Below are 25,786 nucleotides of genomic sequence, written 5' to 3'. Positions count from 1 at the left end.
CCCTGGTATTTGAGGGATCCACACACATTAATGAATTTATCTTCACTGTGAGATCAGACAGCATTATTATCCCTATTTTACAGGCGAGGAAACTTGGGACAAAGATTTGCCTGAGGCCACACACTGAGTCAGTGGCACAGCCAGGCTTAGAACTTCAGGCCTCCTGACTCTCGACGCCATGCTCTTTCTTCCAGAGCACAATACCATATTGTCAGAGGTGTTGTGCAGCCACAACTCCCACTGACTCCAGTTACAATTGTCAGAGCTCAAGATTTCTGCCCACCAGGTCCTACATGTCTAATGTTCAGAACCCCAAAAATAAAGAACACATCAGTGGCCATCTGCTAAAGCTTTGGCTTAAGTGACTCACTCAGCATCACATAGGAAGGCTGTGGTAGGAGCAGAGGTAGGACTATACTTTCCTGTGTGGCATTCACCTGCCTTAGCCACAAGACCATTCTTTTTCTTCCTGCAATCTCCTGCCTTGTTCCTTACAAACCTTCCACCATCTAAGCAAATGAGACAGGGAAATAATTCCAATCAGTAAACAACCCTGATTCATCCATTCGGTGCACTGAATGAGACTAAGGTCCAATGGAAAGACTGCTATATGATCATCTAATTAAAGACTGTACCATAATACATATACATAAATAGGCTGAATTAAGATTTCACAGGCAACCAAAATTCTGGCAATTCCTAACTTCTGAGTGCTTGCTTTGCAAAAAAATACAATTCTTTTAACGTAGGGGGGTTTACTTATACATACTTCCTATTTTCAAAGGAAAATTGTAAAAACAAATTCTATTATGTACAGGCTTAAATCCTAATTCTCTGGCAACAGAGCACAGCTTGAGCTACAGGACTAACTACATTTGCTGGCAGGAGAAGATTGTTATTCTGGGTGGGAAAAGAACGGGTCACATGCTGGGGTGGAAGGATGGCTGAGGGAAGACCAGTCTGGCTTTCTCTCTCTCTCTCCACCCCCTGAGGAAGTACAGGAAGCTCCTTTTCCATGTACTGCCCACGTGTTGTGGGGATGGACCACCAGGGCCTTATGCAGGGTCAAGGGATGGAGATTTTCAGCTGGGAAGGAGCCTGACCCAGCTCGCTCTTTCTCCCATTCCAAAGAGGCTATCTGTTGCCAATATTCCAAATACAGTGTGTGCTGCTCCTGCAGCAGCATAAGCCCTGCCTTAGATTAGAACCTTTGTGTTCAGTTAAGGTCATGCCATTCCCTAAACATTTTGCAGACAATGCATGGGACAAAATTTTATAACTCTGCAAATCTTATGTCCAATCTCATAGGACCAAAAAAAAGAGGGGGGACAGGCTTCTGTGACCTGTAAGCCTAACTTCAATACCTGGCACACTGGTTGAAACTATAGTAAATAACAGAATTATCAGACACATAGATATACAATATGTTAGGGAAGAGTGAACATGGCTTCTGGAAAGAGAAGTCATGCCTCACCAGCCTGTTAGAATTCTCGGAGGATGTCAACAAGAGTATGGATAAGGTTGATCCAGTCAACACTGTGTACTTGGACTATCAAAAACACGTTTGACGATGTCCCTCACCAAACGCTTGTAAGAAAACTAAGCAGTCATGGGATAAGAAGGAAGGTCATTTCATGGATCAGTAGCTGGTTAAAAGACTGGAAAGAAAAAATAGAAATAAAAGGTTAGTTTTCACAACAGAGAAAGATAAATAGCAGGGTCCCCAAGGATCTATAGTGGTACCTGTGCTATTCAACGTATTCATAAATGATCTGAAAAAGGGGATGAACAGTGAGGTGACAGAATTAGAAAAGGTAAAAAAAAGCCAACGAAAATTATATGGGGTACAGATCAGTTTCCATATGAGGAAAGATTAAAAAAATGGGACTGTTAAACTTAGAGAAGAGATGGCAGGGGTCATATGGTACCCAGGAGGAAAATAACTGCCAAGTCCTGAATCTCCTCATTCCCCCCATATCAAATTTGCCTCTAATAATAACTTTCCTAGCAAATTGGCAATAAGGTTCGGTCATAGAAATTTAAATTAATCCCCTGGATAAACTTCAAACTGTTGAATATAGATTCCAAAGAAAAAATGAGAGGCACCAAAAGCCCCAAGCCTGAATCACCTAAGCAGATGAAAGGGGAGACCCCCAGGCCACAGCAGAACCTAGCCCAGGATACTGCAGCACTGATGGAAATATTAATAAACAAACTGGACTCAATCTCAAACGATATTTGTGACCTCTCTATATGATGTGAAATCCCAAATGGCTCACTTAAAAAATGAGCTACAAAAGACTGCCATTGAAGCTAGTGAAATTAAAGAAGAAACTGTCTCTTCAAAATTAAGACCAAACTGGAAGAAAACAGGATGACTAGGAAAAAAAAGACCTTGAAGAAACCTTCATCTGTTGGCATTGCTAAGGGTCTAAAAGGGAAGGATATTATCAGTTTTCTTCAGAACCTGACATATTTAAATTGGACCCCTAAATGGCCCCATTAGATATTGAAAGGGCCTACTGAATGCCCAAATGTACTATAAGGCAGGAGTCTGTTTCAATAAAAACCTTTGAAAGAATAGTACATACCCGATTACAAAACATTTTGTAAAAATCTGCTGGAAAGCCATCCATCCAAGGGGCATTGCTGTAATTCATATTTTTAATAGCCTGTTCGATCTCATGCACTGAAAAAGTTTGTCCATAAATAACACTTGTTCAGAAGATAGGGTACTAAAGGCGGGCCTTCAGTGAAATGAGCAAATTTATTAGTCAGATTGGATATCTGATGTATAAAAGCTTGATAGAATTGCCTAAATTGACTATTTATATCTCCTGGTTCAAGGATGGGACTGCTATTTTCTTGTAATAAGGAAGATATATTATTGTTGGCTAGTTCCATTTTAAGTCTTCTGGCAAGTAGTTTACCTGTTTTATCTCCCCATTCATAATATCTTTGTTTAACCCTACTGGGTATTAATTCGACTTGGCCGAGTAAGCATTCATTATATTTATAGTTGATTAGATTTGACCTCCGAGGTTTTTGTTATTTGGATCAGTCTTGTGCACTCTCTCCAACTCATCTATTTTCTTGGCCATAGAGTCCAGTAACTTGAGTCTCTCTCTCCCTCCTTTTGGAAGGCATACTTTATGCATTTGACCCTTTACAGTAGCTTTCAGAGCATCCCAAAAGATGGTATCTGAGGTATATGAGTGATCATTTTCTTGTATGAAATTAGAAATGACTGAATCAACTGTGCAATGAGATTTTGCATTGTTTAGTAGCTTTCACCTAGAACAGAGGTTCTCAACAATTTTTTTTCTGGGCCCCCTCCTTCCCCCACACATGCTATAAAATGCCACAGTCTACCTGTGCCACAACAATTGGTTTTCTGCATACAAAAGCCAGGGCCAGCATTATGGGGTAGCAAGCAGGGCAATCGCCTGAGGTCCCATACCAAAGGGCCCCCCATGAAGTTACATTGCTCAGGCTTCAGCCCCAAAGTGTTGAGGTTCAGGGCCCTGGGGTTCAGACCCATGTGGTGGGGTGGTTTCTGACCTGGGCCCCTGTGAGTCTAATGCTGACCCTGCTTGTCAGGTCCCCTGAAGCCTGCTCTATGCCTCCCAGGGCCACTGTTGAGAACCATTGACCTAGAAGACATTAATAAGGTGTAATCAGTGTCTACAGTAAGTAGAATTGGAGCATGATCTGCAATTAATATAGTATCAATGGTTGCTTCTAGGCATGCTGGAATCAGTTCTAAAGACAAGAAAAAAAGTCAATTTTGGAGAAAGATTAATGTACTGTAGAGAAATATTTATAGTCAGTCATTCTCCTTGTGGTGTGTCAGTCTCCATATATCTTTTAAAACAATTCATTCATTAATAATGAGGGTTGGCCTATTGAGCTTTGAGAGCTGAGTCTCATGTAACTGGATTTGTACAGCTGTCTATCTAGTATAGTATTGCAGTCATTTCCCTGTTTGTGTAGGTAACGTAGCCACTACCATGAGGACTTTGGAGAATACTCGGAGGAGCTATAAAAAGTCCAAAGGGCAGTACTGCATACTGGCAATGATCAATCCCCATGATGAATCTGAGGAACCCTCTGTGAGCCGGGTGTATGATATGAAAATACATGTCTTGGTGGTCAAGGGCTGAGAACCAGTCCCTCTGTTCCAGTGCTGGGATTATGGTTGATAGTGTAACCATATTTTAGCGTTATAGTTTGATGAACTTGTTGAAGTTTTATAGGTCTAGGATCGGTCTCCACCTGCCAGATTTCTTTTGGGTCAGAAAATAATGGGAATAAAAACCCTTCCTTCGGTATTGAAATGGGACTGATTCTCCGGCTTCCAGCTGCAGAAAGTGATTTATTTATTCTCATAGAAGATTTTCATGAGAAGGGTCCCTGAAGAGGGACAGGGAGGAGGTTGGGAGGATGAGATCGATAGGAATGGGATGAAATATCTTTTTCTCCATGATTTCTAGGACCCACTTGTCGAAGTGATATGATGCCAGAATGGACAGAAAGGGGCTGAACAGTCGTCAAACTGGTGGATTGTTGAAGATGCTTGCAGCGACTGGAAGATGGGGAGGCTTCTCAGGGCTTTGAACAAACATTCAAACTGTTGTTTGGATGTGAGGGTGTGAGATGTAGTCCCTTCAGGCTTAAATTGTCTGAGCTTCGTATGAAGCCTGTGTTGTCTTCATTCTGTGTCGTATTGTCAATGAGGAGTGAAAGGTGGAGGTAGGAACCTTGTGACAGGTTGGTATTTCCGCAGAGATCTCTTTGGTGCTGGCGTATACATGCTGAGAGAGCGGAGAGTTGCTCAAGAGTCCTTTAGAGAATGTAGGGACTCATCTGTGTATTCGGCAAATAGCTTGGAACCCCCAAAGGATAGGTCCTCAACTGTGGTTTGCACTTACTTACGGAATCCAGAGAGGTGCAGCCATCATGCTCATCTCATTATTACAGCTGTCGCGATAGAATGGGCAGCTGTATCAGCAGAGTTGTACAGCCGTATGGGCCAACAAGTGTCCTTCAGACATGAGTGCCTGGAGCTGCTGCTACTTATTGTTGGGAGATCCTGGCAGAACTCTTGTATCTTAGAATAGTTCATGTGATTGTATTTGGCCATGAGAGCCTCATAATTGGAGATACCAAACTGCAGCATGGCAGAGGAATAAGCCTTGTGACCAAACAGGTCTAATGGCTTTGAGTCCTTGTGGTCGGGAGTTGTCCTTGGGTGGTATTGGTGCCCCTTCTCATGTGCTGCATTGATTACCAGGGATTTTGCAGTAGAGTTGGGGAAAAAATTCCATGTTCTTAGTGTGGACATAGTATTTTTTGTCCGCCCACTTGCAGGTTGGTGAGATGGATGCTGGGATCTACCAGAGCATTTGACTGGGTCCAAGATGGCCTCATTGATAGGGAAGGCTGTCTTCGCCGATGTAGAGGCATGCAGCTTGTGCTGTTGCTCTTTCACTTCCTCCAGAGGGATCTGGAGGGAGTCTCTGATCCTGCAGAACAGCTCTTGGAAATATTTGAAATCATCTGCTGACGTAAGGCGTGAAGGCATAATAGCCTCATCTGGGGAAGAGGACAAAAAGAGGAGTGTTGGTTTAATCTCCTCCAGTTCTTATTCCTGTTCGTCTACTGGTAGCTAATCAGCCTCTGGTGGTCAAGAGATGGATGAGGATGGTGAATGCAGGTGTCTCCAGCTCTGTTCTATGGGAGGCTTTGGAAAACGTGCTCTGCACATAGCTCAGTATGGCCCGATGAGAGGATTGGTGCATGGGATTGCATCCATGGGGATCCATACCAGGGCCCTGATTTGGTCCCAGTTTCCAAGCTGTGAGGACGTGCAGAGGATGCTTTTCAAGTATGTCCCAAATATAAGGAGGGAACAAAGTATTCCTCTTCATCTTCCTCACTGGGGAAGGGTGGTGCAGTCTTCAGACAGGAAAAGGGAGTAGTGCTGTGACACCGGAGAAGGGATGTGAGGTGGAGACCTTGTGTCTGAATAGCGGCAACTCAGGCATGTCAGATACCATCAGATCTTCTGGGTAACTGAACTCCTGTGGAGGAGGGAGGAGCATCATCAGCACTGACGGTCAATGCTAGGGGTGGGGGAGGAAATGCAGCTAATCCAGTCCTGAGGGTCTCATTGGTGCCAGTGTTCACATCAGTGCCGAGGGCTTACTTAGTGCCACGAATTTGCTCAGTGCTGCTACAAATGTCATGCCAATAGAGATGTCAGTGCCGAAGCACCTGAACTTGATTTGGTTGGGGCGGTCGGTACCATTTTTGAATGTCCCGCGCTATGCTCCTCTGTGTCAAGAGACAGCGCAGTCGCCTTTGGGGCTGCCCATTTAGGGTCCTTAGACCTCTCCTTAGCTCTGGTACCGAAGGTACTCCGACGGTCATAGGAGCTATGTCTCACCCCTGAAGATGCTGAAGGTATTGAATTCACAGTGTTCTGCCAGATTGTTCCTTCAAGCTCTCTGCTATTGCATTAATGGAAAAAATGACCGCTTGGAAAAAATATGAGTAGGGCCCTACCAAATTCATGGTCCATTTTGGGCAATTTCACAGTCATAGGATTTTAAAAATCATAAATTTAATGATTTCAGCTATTTAAATCTGAAATCTCACAATATTGTAATTGTAGGCATCCTGACCCAAAAAGGAGTTGTGTGGGGTTGCAAGGTTATTGTAGGGGGGGTTGCGGTACTGCTACCCTTACTTCTGTGCTGCCGCTGGATGTGGTGCTGCTTTCAGAGCTGGGCAGCTGGAGAGGGAAAGCTGCTGGCCAGGAGCCTAGTTTTGAAGGCAGAGCCACCACCAGCGCAGAAGGAAGGATGGCATGGTATGGTATTGCTTCCCTTACTTCTGTGCTGTTGCCTGAAGAGCTGGGCCCTTAGTCAGCAGCCACCATTCTCTGGCCGCGCAGCTCTGAAAGAAGCAGCACACAAGTAAGGGTGGGATGGGATGGTATTGCCATCCATACTTCTGCACTGCTGCTGGCAGACACTGCCTTCAGAGCTAGGTGCCAGGTCAACAGTCACCACTCTCAGGACACCCAGCACTTCTGCACTGCCTTCAGAGAAGGTGGCAATATCATACCCCCCTGCAACTCTCTTTTGGGCCAGGACCCCCAATTTGAGAAACACTTGTCTGCCCCATGAAATCTGTATAGTAGAAGGTAAAAGCACACAAAAGACTAGATTTCATGGGGGGGGGGAGACCAGATTTCACAGTCTGTGATGCATTTTTCATGGCTGTGAATTTGGTAGGGCTCTAAATATGAGGATGTCAGATCACACATGAGACTATTGCATACTTTCGCAATTTAGTATATATTAAGGCCCAATACACATAACTTATATTCTCATTTATTTATTTAGTTGCCCATAACTGATGCCCTGCATGATCTGCATAGGTTCAGGGTTTGTTTGTATTTTTTCCTTAGGTTTTGCAAATAATGAACATTGAATTTTGTTATTTCCATCTCATGCCTGTATTTATATGTTTTGTTTCATTATGTGTTTACACTTTACATAAAAACTAAAAAATAAAGTTTCCGAAAAAAAGAGATGACTAAGAACATAACGTAAGAACAGCCATACTGGGTCAGACCAAAGGTCCATCAAGCCCAGTACCCTGTCCTCTAACAGTGGCCAATGGCAGGTACCCCAAAGGGAATGAACAGATAGGTTATCATCAAGTGATCCATGCCCTGTCACCCAATCCCAGCTTCTGGCAAACAGAGGCTAGGGACACCAATGCTGCCCATCCTGGCTAACAGCCATTGATGGACCTATCTTCCATGAAACTATCTAGCTCTCTTTTGAACCCTATTATAGTACTGGCCTTCACAATACCCTCTGGCAAGGAGTTCCAGAGGCTGACAATGCATTGCGTGAAAAAATACTTTCTTGTGTTTGTTTTAAACCTGCTACCTAAGAGGGCATATGACAAAGATCTATAAAATCATGAATTGCATAGAGAAAGTGAAGAGGGAAGTATTATTTACCCTTCATATAACACAAGAATTAGGGGTCTCACAATGAAATTAATAGGCAACAAGTTTAAAACAAACAAAAGGAAGTATTTCTTCACACAACAGCCAACCTGTGGAACTCACTGTCCAGAGATGCTGTCAAGGCTAAAAGTACAAGCAGGTTAAAAAAAGAATTAGATAAATTCATGAAGGCCATCCATCAGTGGCTCTTAGTGATGTAACTCCATGCTCCTGATGTCCCTAAACCTCCAACTGCCGGAACCTGGCACTGGATGACAGGGGGATGCATCACTCCACACTTGCTTGCCCTGTTTATTCCTTCTGACACATCTGGCATTGGCCACTGTCAGAAGACAGGATACTGGCTAGATGGACCATTGGTCTGACCCAGTATGTTCTCATGTACCTCAGTATTCAAGAAAAAGAGTTTTAATGGACATAAGCCACACTTTGGCTGCCCACACCGTACACTCAGAGTTACCTCCTTTAAGACTTAGCTGGGAATATCCCACATCACTCTAATTAACTGACAACATTCTCGTGTTTATGTGCTGTACAATTTTTGTTTGTTTTACTGGACTAACTCTTGCATATTTTCAGGATGATTTTTTTTTTTGTAAACACCACATTTATTTGTTCCTTTTCGTTCAGTTTAATTGACATTTGTTAGCTGGATGTAGTGACCTCAGGCAGTATCCCTGCAGTATATCACAGTTCACTTTGGAAACACAATGGTTAAAGAAAAACTTAAAGCACTCCATAAACCTTCAGTCACTTCAGCAGGAAGCAATTTTAAATTATTACAGCTTTTTCAATTGATGAAAGCACTTAAATCTTGAAGTGATAGTGTTTCTGTGTGCGTTTAGCAAACGGTGATTTTTTTATTTTTTTAAAGGCATTTATACATGCTCTTCACTTCAGAAGTTATCAGCTCTTCAACCCTGCCTAGCGCGGAGCAATTGGAAAGCACTGAAGCGTTTCAGATCTGCACATGCTACTTAGTCTACTGAAGAGAAGAGTTATAAACTTCAGTGTTACATACCATGTGTCTAAAATATCAGAGTTCTAATGCATTTACTTCATTAAAACTATCTGTACTAAAATACAGCAGAAGGATCCTCGCTACACTACTCTCAAATCTTCCTTTTCAAATGTCAAACTACTTAACTACAATTTATAGTTTTCCCTCTTCTCTGAATAATACTAATTATCTACATTTCTAACATTTAAACCTTTTATAATCATTATTTTTTTTGGCATTCATTTAAGCACTTTGCATGTTCAAAGCATTGTACAGATTTTAACTAATGTTATATTTTGTGAGCTATATGTATGAAAATATATTTCTATAGCATGTTCTGGCCAAAGATCTCAAAGTATTTAACAAACAATAATTAAGCTTCACAACATCTCTATGATGTTATATTCTCAGCATTTCATAACTCTAGAAAGTGAGGCATGGATAAAAAGTCTGCAGCAGAGCTCGGAATAAAAGCCATAGTACGCAACTCCCATCCCTACATTTGAGTCAGAAGACCATGCTTCAGTTACATCAGGACAAAATGGTATCTCTTTCTGCATTTTCAAAAATCTGTATTTCACAGTGAACAACAAGAGAACGTCTGTAATGAGTGGTGGACAAACAGTGAGAAAAGTTATTTACAAACATTTCAGGAATTCCAAATCACATTTCAGTTTGACCACACTCAAGACTTTTTGAACATTTACATAAGCAATTTTCATTCACTTGTATTCTTGTAAATGCAACTGTTTGTGTAAAAATATGCTTGCTCCTGCAAGAACACACATTTGTGCTAGAAGTGTGTGCCTTAACATATTTTAGTGATGGGACTGGGTATGAATAGAGTAGAGAAAAAGCAAGGACAGAAAGTGATTTATTTTAAAAACAGAAAAATGCATCATCTGATCAGAGAACTCAAATACGATAGGACCTAGGTGACCAAAAACAAAGCTCAAAAAGAGATACTGAATATTCGAAACAATACTCACAGTTTGCAAACATTACACAAAAATATTTGAACAATTTTGAATAACCAACAAATCTGAAAGAGGCATGATATGCTCACAGACAATTTCCAAACAGATAAAAGGGTTAATTCAAACAACAAATTGTTTGCTGAGAATAGTTCTACTGTTATTTATTACAATTTTAGGTGGCAACATCTAGCAGTCCTAATCTATGACTAAACTGTAAGGAATATGAGCTCAAGTTTTGTGTGTGTTTTTCAATAAGAAATTTTCACAGGATTTTGCCATTATATTTCAATGTAAATATCTAGTATTTTACATCCATTGTGGAATTAATCTATTTTCCATTTATAAAGAATCATTTTTCTGGCTTATCACTTTGACCACATAACTGCCTTCTCTGAATCCCTCCACTGGCTCCCTCTTTCCCACTGCGCAAGCCCAGACTACTTGTCTCCACTTTCAAGGTCGTTCACTGACTATCCCCACTCTACAAACCCTTATGTTCTAGTCAGCTGTGAGCCCTGCTTTTGCTCTGCCAACATTATCAGTCCATCTATCAACTTTTCCAACGTGTATTTTTATGCTTTCTGCCATGCAATCTATTATGCATAGGAGGAGCTCCCTCTTAAAAAAACAACAAAGTATCTTCTTCTCTTAAAAACCACCTATGCTGTGATTCCTTTAGAACACATAAGAACAGTTAGGTAGTTGGTAGGTTATGATCACTGCTAAGTATAGTAAACATAACTGGCTTATTATTTTTACTTTGTGCTCCACTGCCCATTTGCCATATCCACCTGTTGCCTTTCATCTTATAGTTAGATTGCAAGTTCTTTAGGGCAGGCACCATCTATTTATTGTATTCATAGAGTCCAAGGTCAGCAGGGACCATTGTGATCATCTAGCTTGACTTCTTGCATGACATGGGCCACAGAATTTCCCCAAAATACTTACTGTTTGAAGTAGAGAAGGTTTTTTAAAAAAACAACCCAATCTTGATTTAAAACTCAGAAAATGCAGAAATTAATCCATCCAAGATGAACAACACAGGATCAAGGAAACAATACGTTTCAGAAGATAAATAGCTTTTATATTTTTCATTTTACATTTTTTCCCCATAGGAACTGCAACAGTGGATAAGACCAATGGCCCTGGAGTAACCTAGCTAGCAAAAGAGACTTCAGTATAAGGAACAAGACTTTGCAACAAGCTGCTATGGAATACCCTATTTACCAGGAAAGTTTCTTCCTAACCATCACTACTTAGAGGTTGGCTTATGCCCTGAAGCATAAATGTTTATATTCCTTCCAAAACTTGTTTTTAAATCCTTACTCTAATTCTAGATATGCTTGTTATTACATAAACACCCAATCTGTTTGTGCAGTCTTCTAAGCTTCTGAGATTATGTGACAATGCATTCCTCCAAGCTAACTGTGAATTCTGTGAAAATGTATTTTCTTTCACCAGTTTATGTTTTCTGCCTTTCATTTCAGTTTCATTTAACATTCCCTTGTTCTTATATTATGAGAAAGGATTAATAGATTTGCCTAATCTACCTTCTCTATACCATTCAGTATTTTGTATACCTTTATTGTATTCCCTCTTACTTGTGTCTTCTCTAAAGCCCAGATTCAGGAAAGCATCCCTATCCACCAAGCATATAAGCACATGCTTAAATCCAATTAAAGTCTAGGGAATTTAAGTATATGTTTAAATTTAAGTTCATGCTTTCCTGAAGAGGGATAACCATATACTTAGTGCATATCTGATTTGGGGCCTCAGGTACCAGACCCAATCTTTTCAATCACTCTTCACATGAAAGTTTTTCCATGCCTCTAATAATTTTCTTACTCATCTTTGAGCCACTTCTGTTTCTGCCACAGTGGATAAAAATCAATGATTTATTTTAAAAAAAAATAAAGCAGATTCTTTTATTGAAATTGGATTTTTTATTTTAAATTCAATTAACCTGTTAAAATAAATAACCTTATATAAAATTAAATTTGAAATTGATAACCTATGTCAAGCCCTATACTTACTAACACTTATTTAAATAATTTAAATTAAATACAAAAATAACATTAAGCAGTACATGTTTGCTCTCAAGTTTTAAAGAAAATCAAACCACCGACCACATGGAAATCACTGGCTAAGCACCTGGAACTTGAGTTTGTTGAAGTGCTGAACCAGTTTTTGAAAGCAAGACCCTTCTCTGCTCGTGCAGAGAGAATATTTTCTTTATTTCAGTTAATTCAACTAGTTCAGTTCAGTGACTAGTTCATTCAAAACTTAATAAACCAGTTGGAAGTTAAAAACAAAACAAAAAATCCAGGAAGGCTTGTTTTCCTCTTCCAATCTATGAATAAAAACTAGGTGAAATAGAGTAAATTCTCCTAGTTCTAAAAACTTGAAGGACATGATAATTAGAAACAATCAGTTCAATTTACTAACTACAGGCAATACCTTCTTCATTTAATAAATTAGTTTTAATGCAAAACATGTTTTGATAAACTTTTTGATAAAAAAATTCTTAGATATCTAGCATATTTAAGGTAGTTCTACTTAATTTTTAAAAGCCGTTTTTGTGCACTATTATATTTGAATTCTCAATAAAAAATAAATTAATAATCTAGTAAACAGGAAATGCATCATTCACCATTTTCTAACCTAAGAATGTAAAAAATTAAGAATCTGAATAAATGTAAGGTAAGCTATATAACTGCTTATAAACGTGTATAGATGTAGTGCACCCTCCTAGTTAGCAGAAAGAAGCACCAAATTTAGTGTAAAGGATATATTTAGTTGCCAATCAACATACTTCAATAGTTACCAACCAATGAAATTGACCTCTCACTAGGAAAATAACTAAAAAGTACAAATGCAAGACTCAGTCATAATCTATTATTTAAATCAAGGCTTCCTGCTTGCTGATTTAAATCATTATTAAGATTGGTGACCTAACTCACTATCAAAGCAATCCAACCTGGTTTCCGCTCTCTCGTCTGAAATAAGGTGACTAGAGCTAACCACAGTACTCCAGCGAAGGGTATACCACCGATTTATACAATGGCATTGCAATATGTTCTGTCCATCCTATTCCTTAAGCATTCAAAAATATTATTTTTAATGTAATGTAGTCAAAAAGACATTTATAATACACCTCTACCCCGATATAACGCGACCCGATATAACACAAATTCGGATATAACGCAGTAAAGCAGTGCTCTTGGGGGGAGTGGGGCTGGGTGCTCCGGTGGATCAAAGCAAGTTCAATATAACGCAGTTTCACCTATAACCGCATTAAAATTTTTTGGCTCCAGAGAACAACGTTATATCGGGGTAGGAGGTGTCTATTTATCCTAAATTTGAAACTCATTTCCCACTTTCTAGGGCACTTCATTCCAACAACACAATCTTAAAACACCAGTGGACATACAGTTCTTTAACCCAGAGCCATTTATCAAGGAAAGGTTTCAGAGTAGCAGCTGTGTTAGTCTGTATCTGCAAAAAGAACAAGAGTACTTGTGTCACCTTAGAGACTAACAAATTTATTTGAGCATAAGCTTTCGTGGGCTACAGCCTACTTCATCAGATGCATAGAATGGAACATACAGTACAAAGATATATATACGTACACAGAGCATGAAAAGGTGGAAGTGGCCATACCAACTGTAAGAGGCTAATTAATTAAGATGAGCTATTATCAGGAGAAAAAAAATTCGTAGTGATCATCAAGATATTGAATCTATTTCCCCACATTAAGTATCCTCACACCTTCTAGTCAACTGTCTAAAATGGGCCACCTTGATGATCACTACAAAAGCTTTTTTTTTTCCCTCCTGCTGATAATAGCTCATCTTAATTAATTAGCCTCTTACAGTTGGTATGGCTACTTCCACCTTTTCATGTTCTCTGTATGAATATATATCTTCTTACTATATGTTCCATTCTATGCATCTGATGAAGTAGGCTGTAGCCCACAAAAACTTATGTTCAAATAAATTTGTTAGTCTCTAAGTACTCCTGTTCTTTTTATAAATGAATATCTGAGACCGTGTTTAAAAAAAATATTCTAAAAACACCTCACCAATGTCAGTCTGAGTGGAATTACATAAAAAAATCTATTTTCATTAATAAAAACTTTGTAAGAAAGGGTCTACAACATAATAGCCATATCTTTCGTTAAGCAGCTGAAGGCCTTCTGCAAGCAGGCTTGAAAGCCTAAAGAGATAAACCGGAACTACTAGATATAAATGTATATTTTATTTTTTTTAAGTATTTCAGAATATTTAAAATGTTACTTATCATTATATCCTAGTAAACATGCAGTCATGATCTATACTTTGGAAGAGAAAACAAAAGTATTATTCAAATGTCTAAAATGTCTTAACAATCAGACGTATTCATTTGATGCTCCTACTGAGGTGAATTTCGTTTGTGTGCATTATTTTTAAAACTGACTAGATTTGAAGTTAGAGAGACAAGGTGGATGAGGTTATCTCTGAGGGTGAAAGAGACAAGCTTACGAGCTAGAGAGAGCTCATTTCCAGGTCTGTTAGTCCAACAAAAAACATTACCTCACCAACATCCTGGGACCAACATAGATACAACAACACTGCAAACAACAATAGATTTAAAATCAACAGTATCATTTTAAAGTTGACTGTTCAGCATCAGCTTTTGAGACTTACTGGCTTTTGGGCACTTGAACTCTGGCTTAAGAGCTGTACTCATGCTTATCCTGTATATTTGTGTGTCTGTGTGACAGCTGCCATTTTAACAGACACCAGGGATTAAACCAGGGACCTCTAGAGCTAAAAGCATGAGTTTCTACAGCTTCAACTTAAATAGCCTTTAGCTGAGGGCTGTAACAGACTCATATCCTCTGTGGACCAGGCGCAGAGAGGAACACAACACCCGCTGACCACTGAATGACACATACTCCCTCCTCTTCCCTATGCATTTATACAGTTTTTATTACGGTCTTTTAAAAACACATTATATTATCTTACCTTCAGGTCACTTCCTGGCAGTGTACCTATGCCATCCTTCCAGTCCATAACACTAAATACATCAAACTCTTGGCCACTTGCACTCGAGGCAGATTCATTCATGATGCATGCACTGGAAAAAATAAAAGAGAAAACATTTTCAGATAAAACCTAACTCCGAGTTGATGTTTCATTCATGGACATTTCTTCAAGCACACTTTACACAATGAATATTAAATTGTCCTTCCACTCACATCCAGAACACACATAACTTGCTTTATCAAGATGCAGAAAATATGAGCCAATGCCACAAAAGTAAGGTGCCTATCTTTGGCAATCCTTTAAAAATAATAATAATAATAAATCCACCAGCAGTCCATCCACCATTCATTAATGGAGATAGGCTGGATATGAGGGAAATCAGAAAATTCAAATTGCACACAGGCTTATATGAGAAAATTGTATTTTTTATACATGGAGGAAGCAAGAAACAAACACAAGCATATATGTTAAGTACTGATTAGGAGAGCTAGCTCTTCTTTATAGCTGGTAATATGCTTAGGTGAGTTTCTTACCCAAGCCCAAATTAAACCTCACTTCTAGAATACACAATAGTGTTTGCTGGCTGACTCAGAATAAAAGAAATCTTCCAAATAGTCTGTACTCCAGGCATGAAGTTGAACATAATGTATATAATACTTTATGCAAACATCTTCTTAAATATATATTTATACACACACACACACACACACGGAGCGTTGTTGTTTTACTAGATCTCCTTTTGCTTCGCTGCAGCGAACCCAGAAGAAAAAGGATGTTTACCCTTATAAATAATGGATTTCAATGCCCTTTGCTGCTGTAGGAGTCTCTCTCAAATCAGTTACACAAGAAATAATAGTTATACAGCACTTGTCACTTTCCCAGATTCTGATCCAATCCCCCTCGCAATCATGAAAGGGTCATCAGTTACACTGAACTGCAAAATCTCAAGCAGCCATTTGTCAAGAAAGGCTATTAACTCTTCACCTTCCTCATATTCTTGTAAACCCAAGAATCTTCAAATTATGGGACTGCACTTGATTTTCTGTTTGTTCAAACCAGAGTAAACTATTTTTTTTAATAAAGACTACTATAATCTGTACAAGTGAATTATTTGTAGCCTATAATTTAGTTTCTCTTTTGGTTCATGAAATGTCCATTAGCAGCTTACAGTTTTTTCAACTTTAGTGGCTATTCATATTTATTTACAAAATACCTTCTGAGACTAAAACTTAGCTTGCAGATTGTTTGCAAGCAGTTTGTTGCACATATTCAATATTTGAAATTCGAAATGTTGGTTGGTTTCAGTTGGACATGTAAGTCACAAAGTATTGTCTCTGTTCTACAAGTGTTTGAGCATTACTCTTAGAATCAGGTTTCTGGTAGGAATGTTCCTGTTTAAAAGTTCAAAATCAATTTCCTACAAATTTTCTCCAATCTGTTCTTAAAATATGCTGTTTACAGAAACACTGCTCTAAGTGAATTTACTCACTTGTTCAGTCACAGAAAGCAGAGTTTAAGAAAGGGGTGTAAACATAGCAGAAGGGAATTTAGTATTTTTGAAATTTTATGAGTAAAAGTTTGAATAACTCAAAACATTTTTATTCTCAAACAGCTCCAACTCAAGGGACAGTACGCAATTAGATTAGGTTACGTTGTCCACCTTTCCCTTAGAAGCAGTCATTTCAATATTTAGTCTCCATTTTTGTGTCCACAATTGTGATAGCTTTTAGATTTCAGTAGGTTTTCCTCCCATTTTTAGCAGTAGTTCTCCCAAGGCCTGATTTTGCCACCTTTATCCACTGTGAGTAATGCCTTATTTCATTAATAATCCCACTAAAGAGGTACTACTCAACATGAGTAAGGGTGCAGGACCTCAGTGGGGAACCACTGATACCGTGCACGTGACAGCTGGGGTTCAGAGACTTGAGAGGCAGACATCTGGGCCTAAAGAGAGTATTGTGAAAAAACTTTACATACTTTGAGGAACAATCTTGAATTGGCAGGAAGATGAACTGGATTTTTTTTATCTCTAATGTCTATGATTAAATATAATCATATATAATATAATGAAATTATAAAATGTGTTCTAGGTGCACATACTATTCTTTTTTAATAAAAAAGTATAAATAAATCTACACCAGCGCAGTGCAAACTAAACAAATCCAAGACCTGCAAAAAAAATTATATATATATATTCTAACATTTATAGTGAGAGGAATGTTCAGCTATCACCAAAGGTCAACAGATATTAACTCCATCTGACCAAGGAAGGAAGTGAATTCCAGAATTAAGATCCACCATGAATCCCCTCTCCAACTTGCAGACATATAAATCTGGGCATGCTGCAGCTGATCTAAAATACAGTGGTAGGACCTAAAGACAGAGGCAGTCCTCTCACGGAAACACATGATCCAAACCATAAGGAGCTAACAACTTGGACTGTATCTGGAAACGAACTGGAAGCCAATGCAGTTTTAAGATGACTGGAGTAATATGCTCTGAGGAGCTTGGCTAAGCAAATAGGCAGCTGCATTCTGTATTAGCTGAAGTTTCCAAGTAATCTTAAAATATCCCCCTGTTTACAGCACACTGCAGTAATCCAATCTGTAGGTTTATTCGTTATAGTGTAAGTGTTCTAATGGCTTAAGGCTGCTGAGGCATGCTTCTCCCACATTGCCTAATACCTCGCTGGAGAAGGTCTTGCCTCTTACCGGGGAGGGGCAGACAGAAGTTACAGCTGTCTCCCCAATCTCTGCTGGTGCTGCTCTCAGCACTGAGAATGCTCTGTAGTCATTTGAGAAGAATTAATTAGGAAGGAAAATAACCCTTACAACCTAATCTTCTTATACAAGATACATATTTTTAAGAGACAGAAGAAAAGGGAATATTGACTACAAAAGTGTATATGTATGTGTTTCTCAAGCAAGCCATATACATATTAATTTGATTGTAGCTAACCATCTCTCTCCATTGCTGGCCTAAAGATGTGATTAACATGTTTTCTAGACTCTACTGTTCGGCAAGCATAAAAAACAGAGCAAAAAAAAATTGGGTTCAGGATGCAAACAACACTCATTACTGTTTTTCCTTTTTTTAAAATTAACCCAACATTACAGGCACAATTTTTACTTTCAACCACTGGCACTCTCTTCCAGACTTCAGGACAGCCCTCTCTCCATGGGTTGGTAATACCACGGGACTGTTATATTGTGCTGACCAATAACAAGTTTAGTTGCCAGAGGCACCTGTATTTGACAAAAATCGCTGCTTCCTGGCTTTCTGGGGTCTTGAATATAAAAATGATGAAAAATCTGAGACTGCTGGCTCTAAATTACTTCCTCTACTGTAGGTGGTAAGGAGAAAGAAACAGGCCAATGAAAGAAATTAGAACAAGAGTGAAGAAATTAAAGGAAAGGATAAAAATCATATGCTGTATCTACATCTATATAACACAGAATAATGAAGACTACTGGGTATCTATCAACTCCTCATTTTCTTTTTATCCTTTAAAGCACTGATTTGATGGTTCTTTGAACTGATAATACCTCATTTTGCAAATCATATATGGTGCTTTACGAAAATAGTAGTCATATAGAGAGATAAGTTGTGGCCAAATAACGGAAGTATTATGCCAAACCTTAACAGCAAGAGACAGTTCTATGTCCTAATTGTTAGACTACACTAAGAGCTTAGAACATCTGAGTTCTAAAAGCCTGATACAAAGCCCACTGAAATCAATGGGAACCTTTCCATTGACTTCAATGGGCTTTAGATTAGAACCTATGGCAGCATTTGTCATATGCCTTGAAAAAAATCACTTCTCTCCTTAGTTTTCTCATCTGTAAAACATAATATTTTCAGATGTGTTGTGAGGATTAATTAATGTTTCTGTGGTGATTTGAAGAGGCAAAGCATAGCTTAAATATTTGAATATGAGCTTTCCGCTTTAGACATATTTAACGTATTTTTATTAAAACAAACAAGTATCTGAAATAAGATTGCACACCTTCTTTAGAAAAGCATTTATCTTTACTAACTGGAATTAATAAGCAATGCATGCATCACAGAACAGACACAAAGAATAATAGAGTTAAAAAAATTAGAAAGTGTCATCCGTTGCAAGCTTCTCTACTTAAAGATTTCAAGCAAAGATATGGGAGGGATATGTCAATTAAATGTGCAAGTATTTTTTTAAAAAGTAATTATAAGGTAAGGTACTGTATGCCTCAAAAATCAATGCTAATAGAAGCATTCATTATTTAAGTCAATGCTGGAAAAATTTACCTGTCACCTACCCAAGTTCTGATAATCTAGAGTCTTATCTGGAAATTTGAAGAGAACTTGTATGTATAATTTTTTAGCCAGAGAGTGGGTCCAATTCATTACAGAATTACTCAGCAATGAAGACAGTGGATCTCAAAACTAGAAATATTACTACCGGGGCAAAAGAACCTGCTTGTATATCACTCTTTTCAGATACTTAGATACCACTATGATGGGTTTAGTATATGGGACCTAGGTAAGTAGATTAGACAGACATGCAAATGTCTTTGCTGTAATGCATAAGAGTGAAAGCATGTGGGTCAGATGGCGAAAAAATGCATTAGGGCTCCAAACCTATTAATCTATAACCTCTATCCAATGGGAGCTGAAAGGCTATCCATTTTCTCTTACGGTACCAGTGATGGACTCATAAGTAGCAGCGGCTCAGCCCTTAAACTAAGTGAAAATTTTCAAGGGTTGCTCTTACTGCAGAGAGCAAAAAGGAGGCAACCTAGTATCACAGGTAGGCTGAAAAATACCAGCACCACCAGGCCCCACAAAGCCACATGCAGGGAAAGTTAGACATTGCACCTGCAAAAAGCCTCTCCTCAGACAACCCAGGCTCCTCCTTTTCTAGTCACAGATCTGTGTAAATTATTGTCCCATTGACAACAAATGCAGTGAGACTGAACTTGTTGGAATACTAGGCAGTAGAATTACCCCTTCTTCACTGTAAAATTACTATATTAGGCCCACTATCCCTTTAAGTGATCATTTAATTATCCTCTGTGGGAAACAAGTTGGGCATATTTCACACTTTTACTCCTCCTACACACTAACATTTTTCTTTCTTTCTTAATTTTTTCCCCTCGCTACTTACAGGGGTGCCATGAACTAGAAAAAAAGTCACACTCCTAAGTCTCTTTAAAATTCTGTTGTCACAAACACCAAATACAACCCAAGAAAAGATATTAGAGAAAAATCTCTCTCTTTTTACAGTTTGTTTACTTTGTGCATTTGACAGCACTTTGCGTACAGTAAGCTTCACTTTTTTCCATATCTAATCAGTCAGGTTCCTATAACTGTTCATGGAGGTCTTTAATTTAGCCACTGGGAGGTAAGCTACTTAAAAAAAAAAAAGAATCAACACTGGACAAATTATTATCCAAGCGTAGATAATAATTTGTAACTTACTCTTTTTAAAAACTGAGTAGCTTTTAGGGTGTATCCATTTAATATTATTTCTATCTCCTTTCTATCCATTTTCTTATTTTAGTTGTTGTGTCTTTCCTCTTCGTTGGATTCTCCAGTGACACTTCCATATGGTTGTGCCTCCCTATCAGTATGATAGTTTAAAGTCTTTCTCCATAAATATTCTTCAGCTGCATCTACACTAGAAAATCACCAGAGTTTGCATCTGAGCCCCATCTCTGCCCGTGTGCTTACACCATCGCTAACACTAATACTGCTACACCATTGCTAGAAAATGGCCAATATTTTCTAACAGAAACAGCCCTTGTTTAATATGTCTTTTTAACTATCTATAGTTTAGAGTACCATAGTAATACTTACTCAGTAAACAGTTATGCCACCAATCTAAAAGAGTCTATCACTGGTATCTCCAATTTTGTTTAGAGATGACATAAAGGCAAAATTTTTCAAGAGAACCACTTGATCAGTTGTGTAATCTGTTATGGTGTATGCAGTCCTGAGTGGAGGTTTAATCTAATCAATGGTATTTCTAAGTAAAAGAACTCTGATGTCCTGTTCTATAGTTTCTCTTAATTATTTGAGCCAGATGGCCAAGATTTACAATAAACTTCAGCCTACTTTTATTTGTTCCTTGGACTAAAAGTACTGGTTCTTCACAACTCCTGATTGGATGTCTCTCTGGACAGGACTGTACTGTACTTTATGGAATCTTTCTGCTACACTTCATCTAACTTACTTTGAAATATTCAGTTTTAGGAGAAATAAGATCCCCCTAGTTAATTTCACTGCATAGTTGGCCATTCTTTTCTGCTGAGTGACCAGCTCCCATCTGTCACTTTGTCTTTAACAAAGAATTCAAGTCTCTCCAGCTCTTAATATAGCCACTGCATTATTGCATTTACAGACTTTTCTTTCTCTCAGACTTCATGTAGTTCACACCACATTTGCTCTTATGATCAGCAGATCTGCTCTTGAAGTACTACAACAAGCTACTACTACAATCACTCTCTTTCTTTTGTAATCACCATGTTGTGCACCCATTGATTCCTCAGACCCTGCCACCACACCATACACACACCTCCATCCTAATTATAAGCAGCATAAAAAAAGATGAAGGGTAAATAAAGTAACACAAAAAATAAAGTAACCCATTCAATCAGCAATCCCTCGGCTCTCTCCACACACAACAGGTGAAACCCAATTAAACTCAACAAGTGTTTGGTCATTAAGAGGAAAACAAACATTCACAATGTAGTCAAACAATTTCTTTTTTTCTTACAAGCTCTTGGGACTTTTAAAAGCACCCTTCTATATAAAGTGATTAAATGAAGCTGACTTAAAATGAAAGATATAACATTAACAGCAAATTAAATGTAAATGAACATTTTATAACAAACATATTTATTATACTATGGAATAGTCTCCCAAAGAGATGACAGATCTATCAGCACTTCATTTGCTTGATTCATTAAAAAAAATTAGACTGTACATAGCAGTTGAAAATATACTACAGAGAATGTCAATTAACTCACACTTCTCAGAATTTAAACAAAATGACCCAGCATCTTCAATCTCTAGTTTCTCTCCCATAGATGTTAACACTAAAGTCAGTGACCCAAGCTATTGGGAATCAGATCATTTTCCTTTGTAAGGAATCACTCTCCTAAAGTGCACATTATGTCTAAAGTTGCTTATAAATATTTTATTACTTTAGAACCTAGGTTTTTTTGTTTTTGTTGGGGGGTGGTAAAATCAGCTTTTTTAAAACAATGTGACTAGAAAACTTGGTGTTTCGGTTTTTATTTCAACACTCACTTTTCTATTGCGAGCTCTAAAAATATGGTGTCAATTCATGAGTAAAAACAAAAGTGAAAATGACCAGCTGTGGTCAATCTGAGTAAAATTGCAAAATTAAACTGCCTAAAAGTTAACTAGTTTTAAAACTTTCAAATTTATTACACATGGTGTTATTAGTAACAAAGATACTTCAAGAAAACAACAGTGACCTACAATATCAAAAGCTAGGCATTTTTCTGTGCCTAGCCTGCAAATGATACCTTTAGGGGCCTAATTTTCAGGAACTGCTGAGAACCCAACCTCCGAAAACAAGTGACAAGTGAGGAGGGGAGGAGTGGGACGTCACTTTTCAAAATGTATAGCTAGAGTTGTACAGGAACAGTAGAAGAAACACACTCTTAATCAGATATTTTTGCCTGAGCATTCTTTTGAGATTAATCTTGACATCTAAAAGGAAATCAGAGGTAACTACAAACTGCAGGCCGACTTTGCGTTTTCCTCCCTAGGGTGGATATCTCAGTTCCACCAGTAGAGGTCCCTCCTTGGCCACTTTTGCGGCATTCTTTTGCTGCACTTGAAACTTTGAAGTACTGAACTCAGATCCATATCTTCCCAAAAACTAGGGCAGAAATCAAAAAGCCGAAAGTATTTGCATGCACCTTCCTGGCGTCCCCACGATTAACAATCCCACCGCAGCACAGGCTGCTGGAGGGTTTGCGCAACAACAGAGCGACGCGATTCTTAGTTAATAAACACGGGCAAAGCCTACCCCGCGCAATTAAAGCGCCAGAGACTCAGCACGGGGAGGGGGCAGGCAGAAGGGAGCGCTCCTCGCTCAGCTGCCTGCCCGGCAGCAATGCCCACCCCGAGGGTGAGCGCACGAGCGAGCGCGCAGTTGTGCGGGCAGGAACTGGGCGCAAAGCGCTCCTGAGGAAGTTGCATAACGAGAGAGGGACACTGCTTGTGCACCGGGCCCCTGTGATTCCCCACCCCCACCCCCGTGCGGCAGACGGGGCCGGGATCCGGGAAGGGGAGGTTGTCTTCCCTCACTCAACCCAAGTCAGAGGGAAACTTACCTTCTCCTCCTCCATCCCCACCCCCGGGGAGGAGGGCGAGTGCTCTCCGGCGGACTCGGGAGATTTGCGACTGAACCCTCCTCGCTCGTGCTCAGCCAATCTCCAGAGTCCCCTGGAAGAGAAATTACCCTCCTTCCTAAGGGGAAGGTAAAGGCAGAGCTGCGGGAGGACTCTCCCTCCCCCAGGAGCCAGCTACTCTCCGCATCCCCAGCCTCCCGCCTTGTGGAGGCGCAGCCAGCCCCTCGCGAAAACTTTTCTCTCACGCTCTCGGGCGCGTCCGCTCCCACGATGGGAGGGGGGAAGGAACGGGGGGGGGAGAAACTTGAGTCCGCCCCCTGTACGTCTGCTCCCCCCGCCGCCTAGCAAACCTTGTGTCCCCCGGCCCGCTCTGTGTCCCACATTCATTCCCGTCGCTGAGGAGGGGGCGGGCGGGCGGACGTTTCGTGCGAGCGCCTTCCACCCCCACCCCAACTTGCTGCCTCATCACCCATTAGAGCAAGTGGCTGGTAGATATCCTGTTATTGTGCACACAGGCTGCAGGAAGCGGGGGGAGGGGGGAGAATGCTCCCCCCCCAAATCTATAGGGTAAGCAACAATCCACAACTTGTAGAACTGCTGCCCCCCCAAACTAAACACACATTTACACGTGTGTCAGCACGCGCGCGCGCACACACAAGCCGCCCTTCAGAAGCCCCCCAGCACAACCCTACAGTCCCTAGAGTGACAGGAGCCAAGCCCCGATGAATCGCATACAGCCCCCTCGGAGAGCCAGGAGCCACCCCACTCCCCACGTCTACAGCAGAGAGAGAAGCTCCACACACGCCACCGACAGGAACCAAACACGCTCCAGCCAGACTGCCCCCCACCCCCACCCCTTTCTTTAAAAATTGCCAGGAGCTTTTTTTTTTTTTTGTACGTGTGTGTGTGCAAACTTTCCCCAAAATGGCGGAAATTGGGAGATGATATTTTAAATATCCCTCACACACGCACACAAAGTGCAGAAGCAGAAGAAAATGCAAACTCTCTCTGCCGTGCGCTGAACAGGCCTTTGCACAAGGGACACGCTGCACGTTCAACCGGTATATCCCGGCAGCCGCCACCGCTCGCCGCTTCAAGACGCGAAAATCGGGGTGTGAAAAAGCCCCTGTCTTCTGCCCACTGCCCCCTGGAGCCCTTACGCCCCTCTCCCCTTTGGGGTGTCGGGAACCTGCCCAAAGGAACCTCGCACGCACACACTCATGCCCCCCCCTCCAAATCCTAGCCGCTGCACCCACGTTACATTGTTCCTAGCGACACAGCAGTGCCCCATAAGTGTCATTAAATGGAGCCAACTGACAAGCTCATTGGTGGGGCAGGTCTGCAAAATGTTTCTCTCTTTCCTCCTCCCTCCAATCCCCCCCCCCTCCACACTGTCCACATTTCCCAGAAGCTCCCTCCTCTCTCTAGTCCACCCTTCGTGTGTTTGGGAAGAAAAATAAATAAATACAAGGCACCTCTCGCGCTCTCTTTTGTTCCTCTTTCACACTCACACACTTATTATTTAGTGAGATACCCAGTGACCCACCCGCTCTCCAGCCACTTGAGAGTCACTTGCCCACTTTCCCTTGCATTAAGTTCCATCCTTGCTGCCAGAGGTGGGGTTGGAGAAGCCCCCTACTTCCCCCCGCCCCCCGATACACACACCCTTCTCCGCTTCCCCAGATATGTTTCGTAAGGAAGGGAGAGGAGGTGCGTCTCCCTTTATCTCTCGCGCTCTCTCTAACTTTCATCTTCACCTAAGGGGGGAAATTAAAAACCATCACCAGCCGTTTGCATTGCACCGCCCTAACGGGGTCACAGATTAGATCAGAACCAGCCGCTTCTTACCCCCCCAATCTCTCTTTCTCCGTCTCTCGAGTAGTCCTGACAAATATGGTCCAGGGCTGCGGGCAGAAGTGAGCATGCGCCCGTGGAGTCAGGGCTGGGGAAAGGGGAAACTGCTGCTGCCGCTGCCGCCGGGGTGTCTCATTCTTCCTCCCCTCGCTCTAGCTGCCGCTGCGCCTGAGCCTCCGGGAAGCAGCAGCGGCAGCAGCAGTAATCAGCGTTACCAAAAATACAGCCACAAACAAGAGCTGCAGCTTAGGTGCATCATCTCCACTGATTTAATGCCGACGTTGAAGGAATAATAAGGAGAAAAATGCAGCAGTCGTTTGCTATTTTTAGGTTTGGGGTTCCTTTAAATATTACTTTTCTTTATAGGGGGAGGATCTTATAGTAATAAGTCCCATCAGGTACTGTTAAATCTGTGCAGTCAGTACCAAGAGTCTGGGAAAGGTTTTATATATAGGAATATACCCATATATAGAACAAAAACACACACAAAAAACTATAGAACTAGGTGAAAT

The 25,786-nt window shown here is 40.4% G+C and overlaps 1 protein-coding gene across 6 annotated transcripts in view; it reads right to left on the bottom strand.

Moving 5' to 3' along the window:
• L3MBTL3 (L3MBTL histone methyl-lysine binding protein 3) overlaps positions 1-25,365 on the bottom strand; it is a 157,113-nt gene extending 131,748 nt beyond the window's left edge. Inside the window, exons 1-3 of one of the 6 annotated variants that reach the window (XR_003999591.1) lie at positions 25,269-25,365; positions 23,403-23,514; positions 15,034-15,145 (exon numbers count right to left, since the gene is read on the bottom strand). Coding sequence is in view for 4 of the 6 variants with exons in the window: in XM_030556290.1 (XP_030412150.1) it covers positions 15,034-15,145; positions 23,403-23,514; positions 25,269-25,344 (300 nt within the window). In the remaining 2 variants the exon portion in view is untranslated. Of the gene's footprint in view, positions 1-8,794; positions 8,808-15,033; positions 15,146-23,095; positions 23,117-23,402; positions 23,515-23,770; positions 23,832-25,268 lie in introns of those variants that run through there. The other 5 variants (XM_030556290.1, XM_030556291.1, XM_030556292.1 and 2 more) reach the window with 5 other exon arrangements.
• Between the last annotated feature and the right edge of the window lie 421 nt (positions 25,366-25,786).

Source organism: Gopherus evgoodei, chromosome 3 (genome assembly GCF_007399415.2).
Source record: "Gopherus evgoodei ecotype Sinaloan lineage chromosome 3, rGopEvg1_v1.p, whole genome shotgun sequence".
Taxonomy (NCBI): Eukaryota; Metazoa; Chordata; order Testudines; family Testudinidae; genus Gopherus; species Gopherus evgoodei.
Note: the sequence above shows the minus strand (reverse complement) of the source record. Positions and strands in the feature narration are given on the sequence as shown.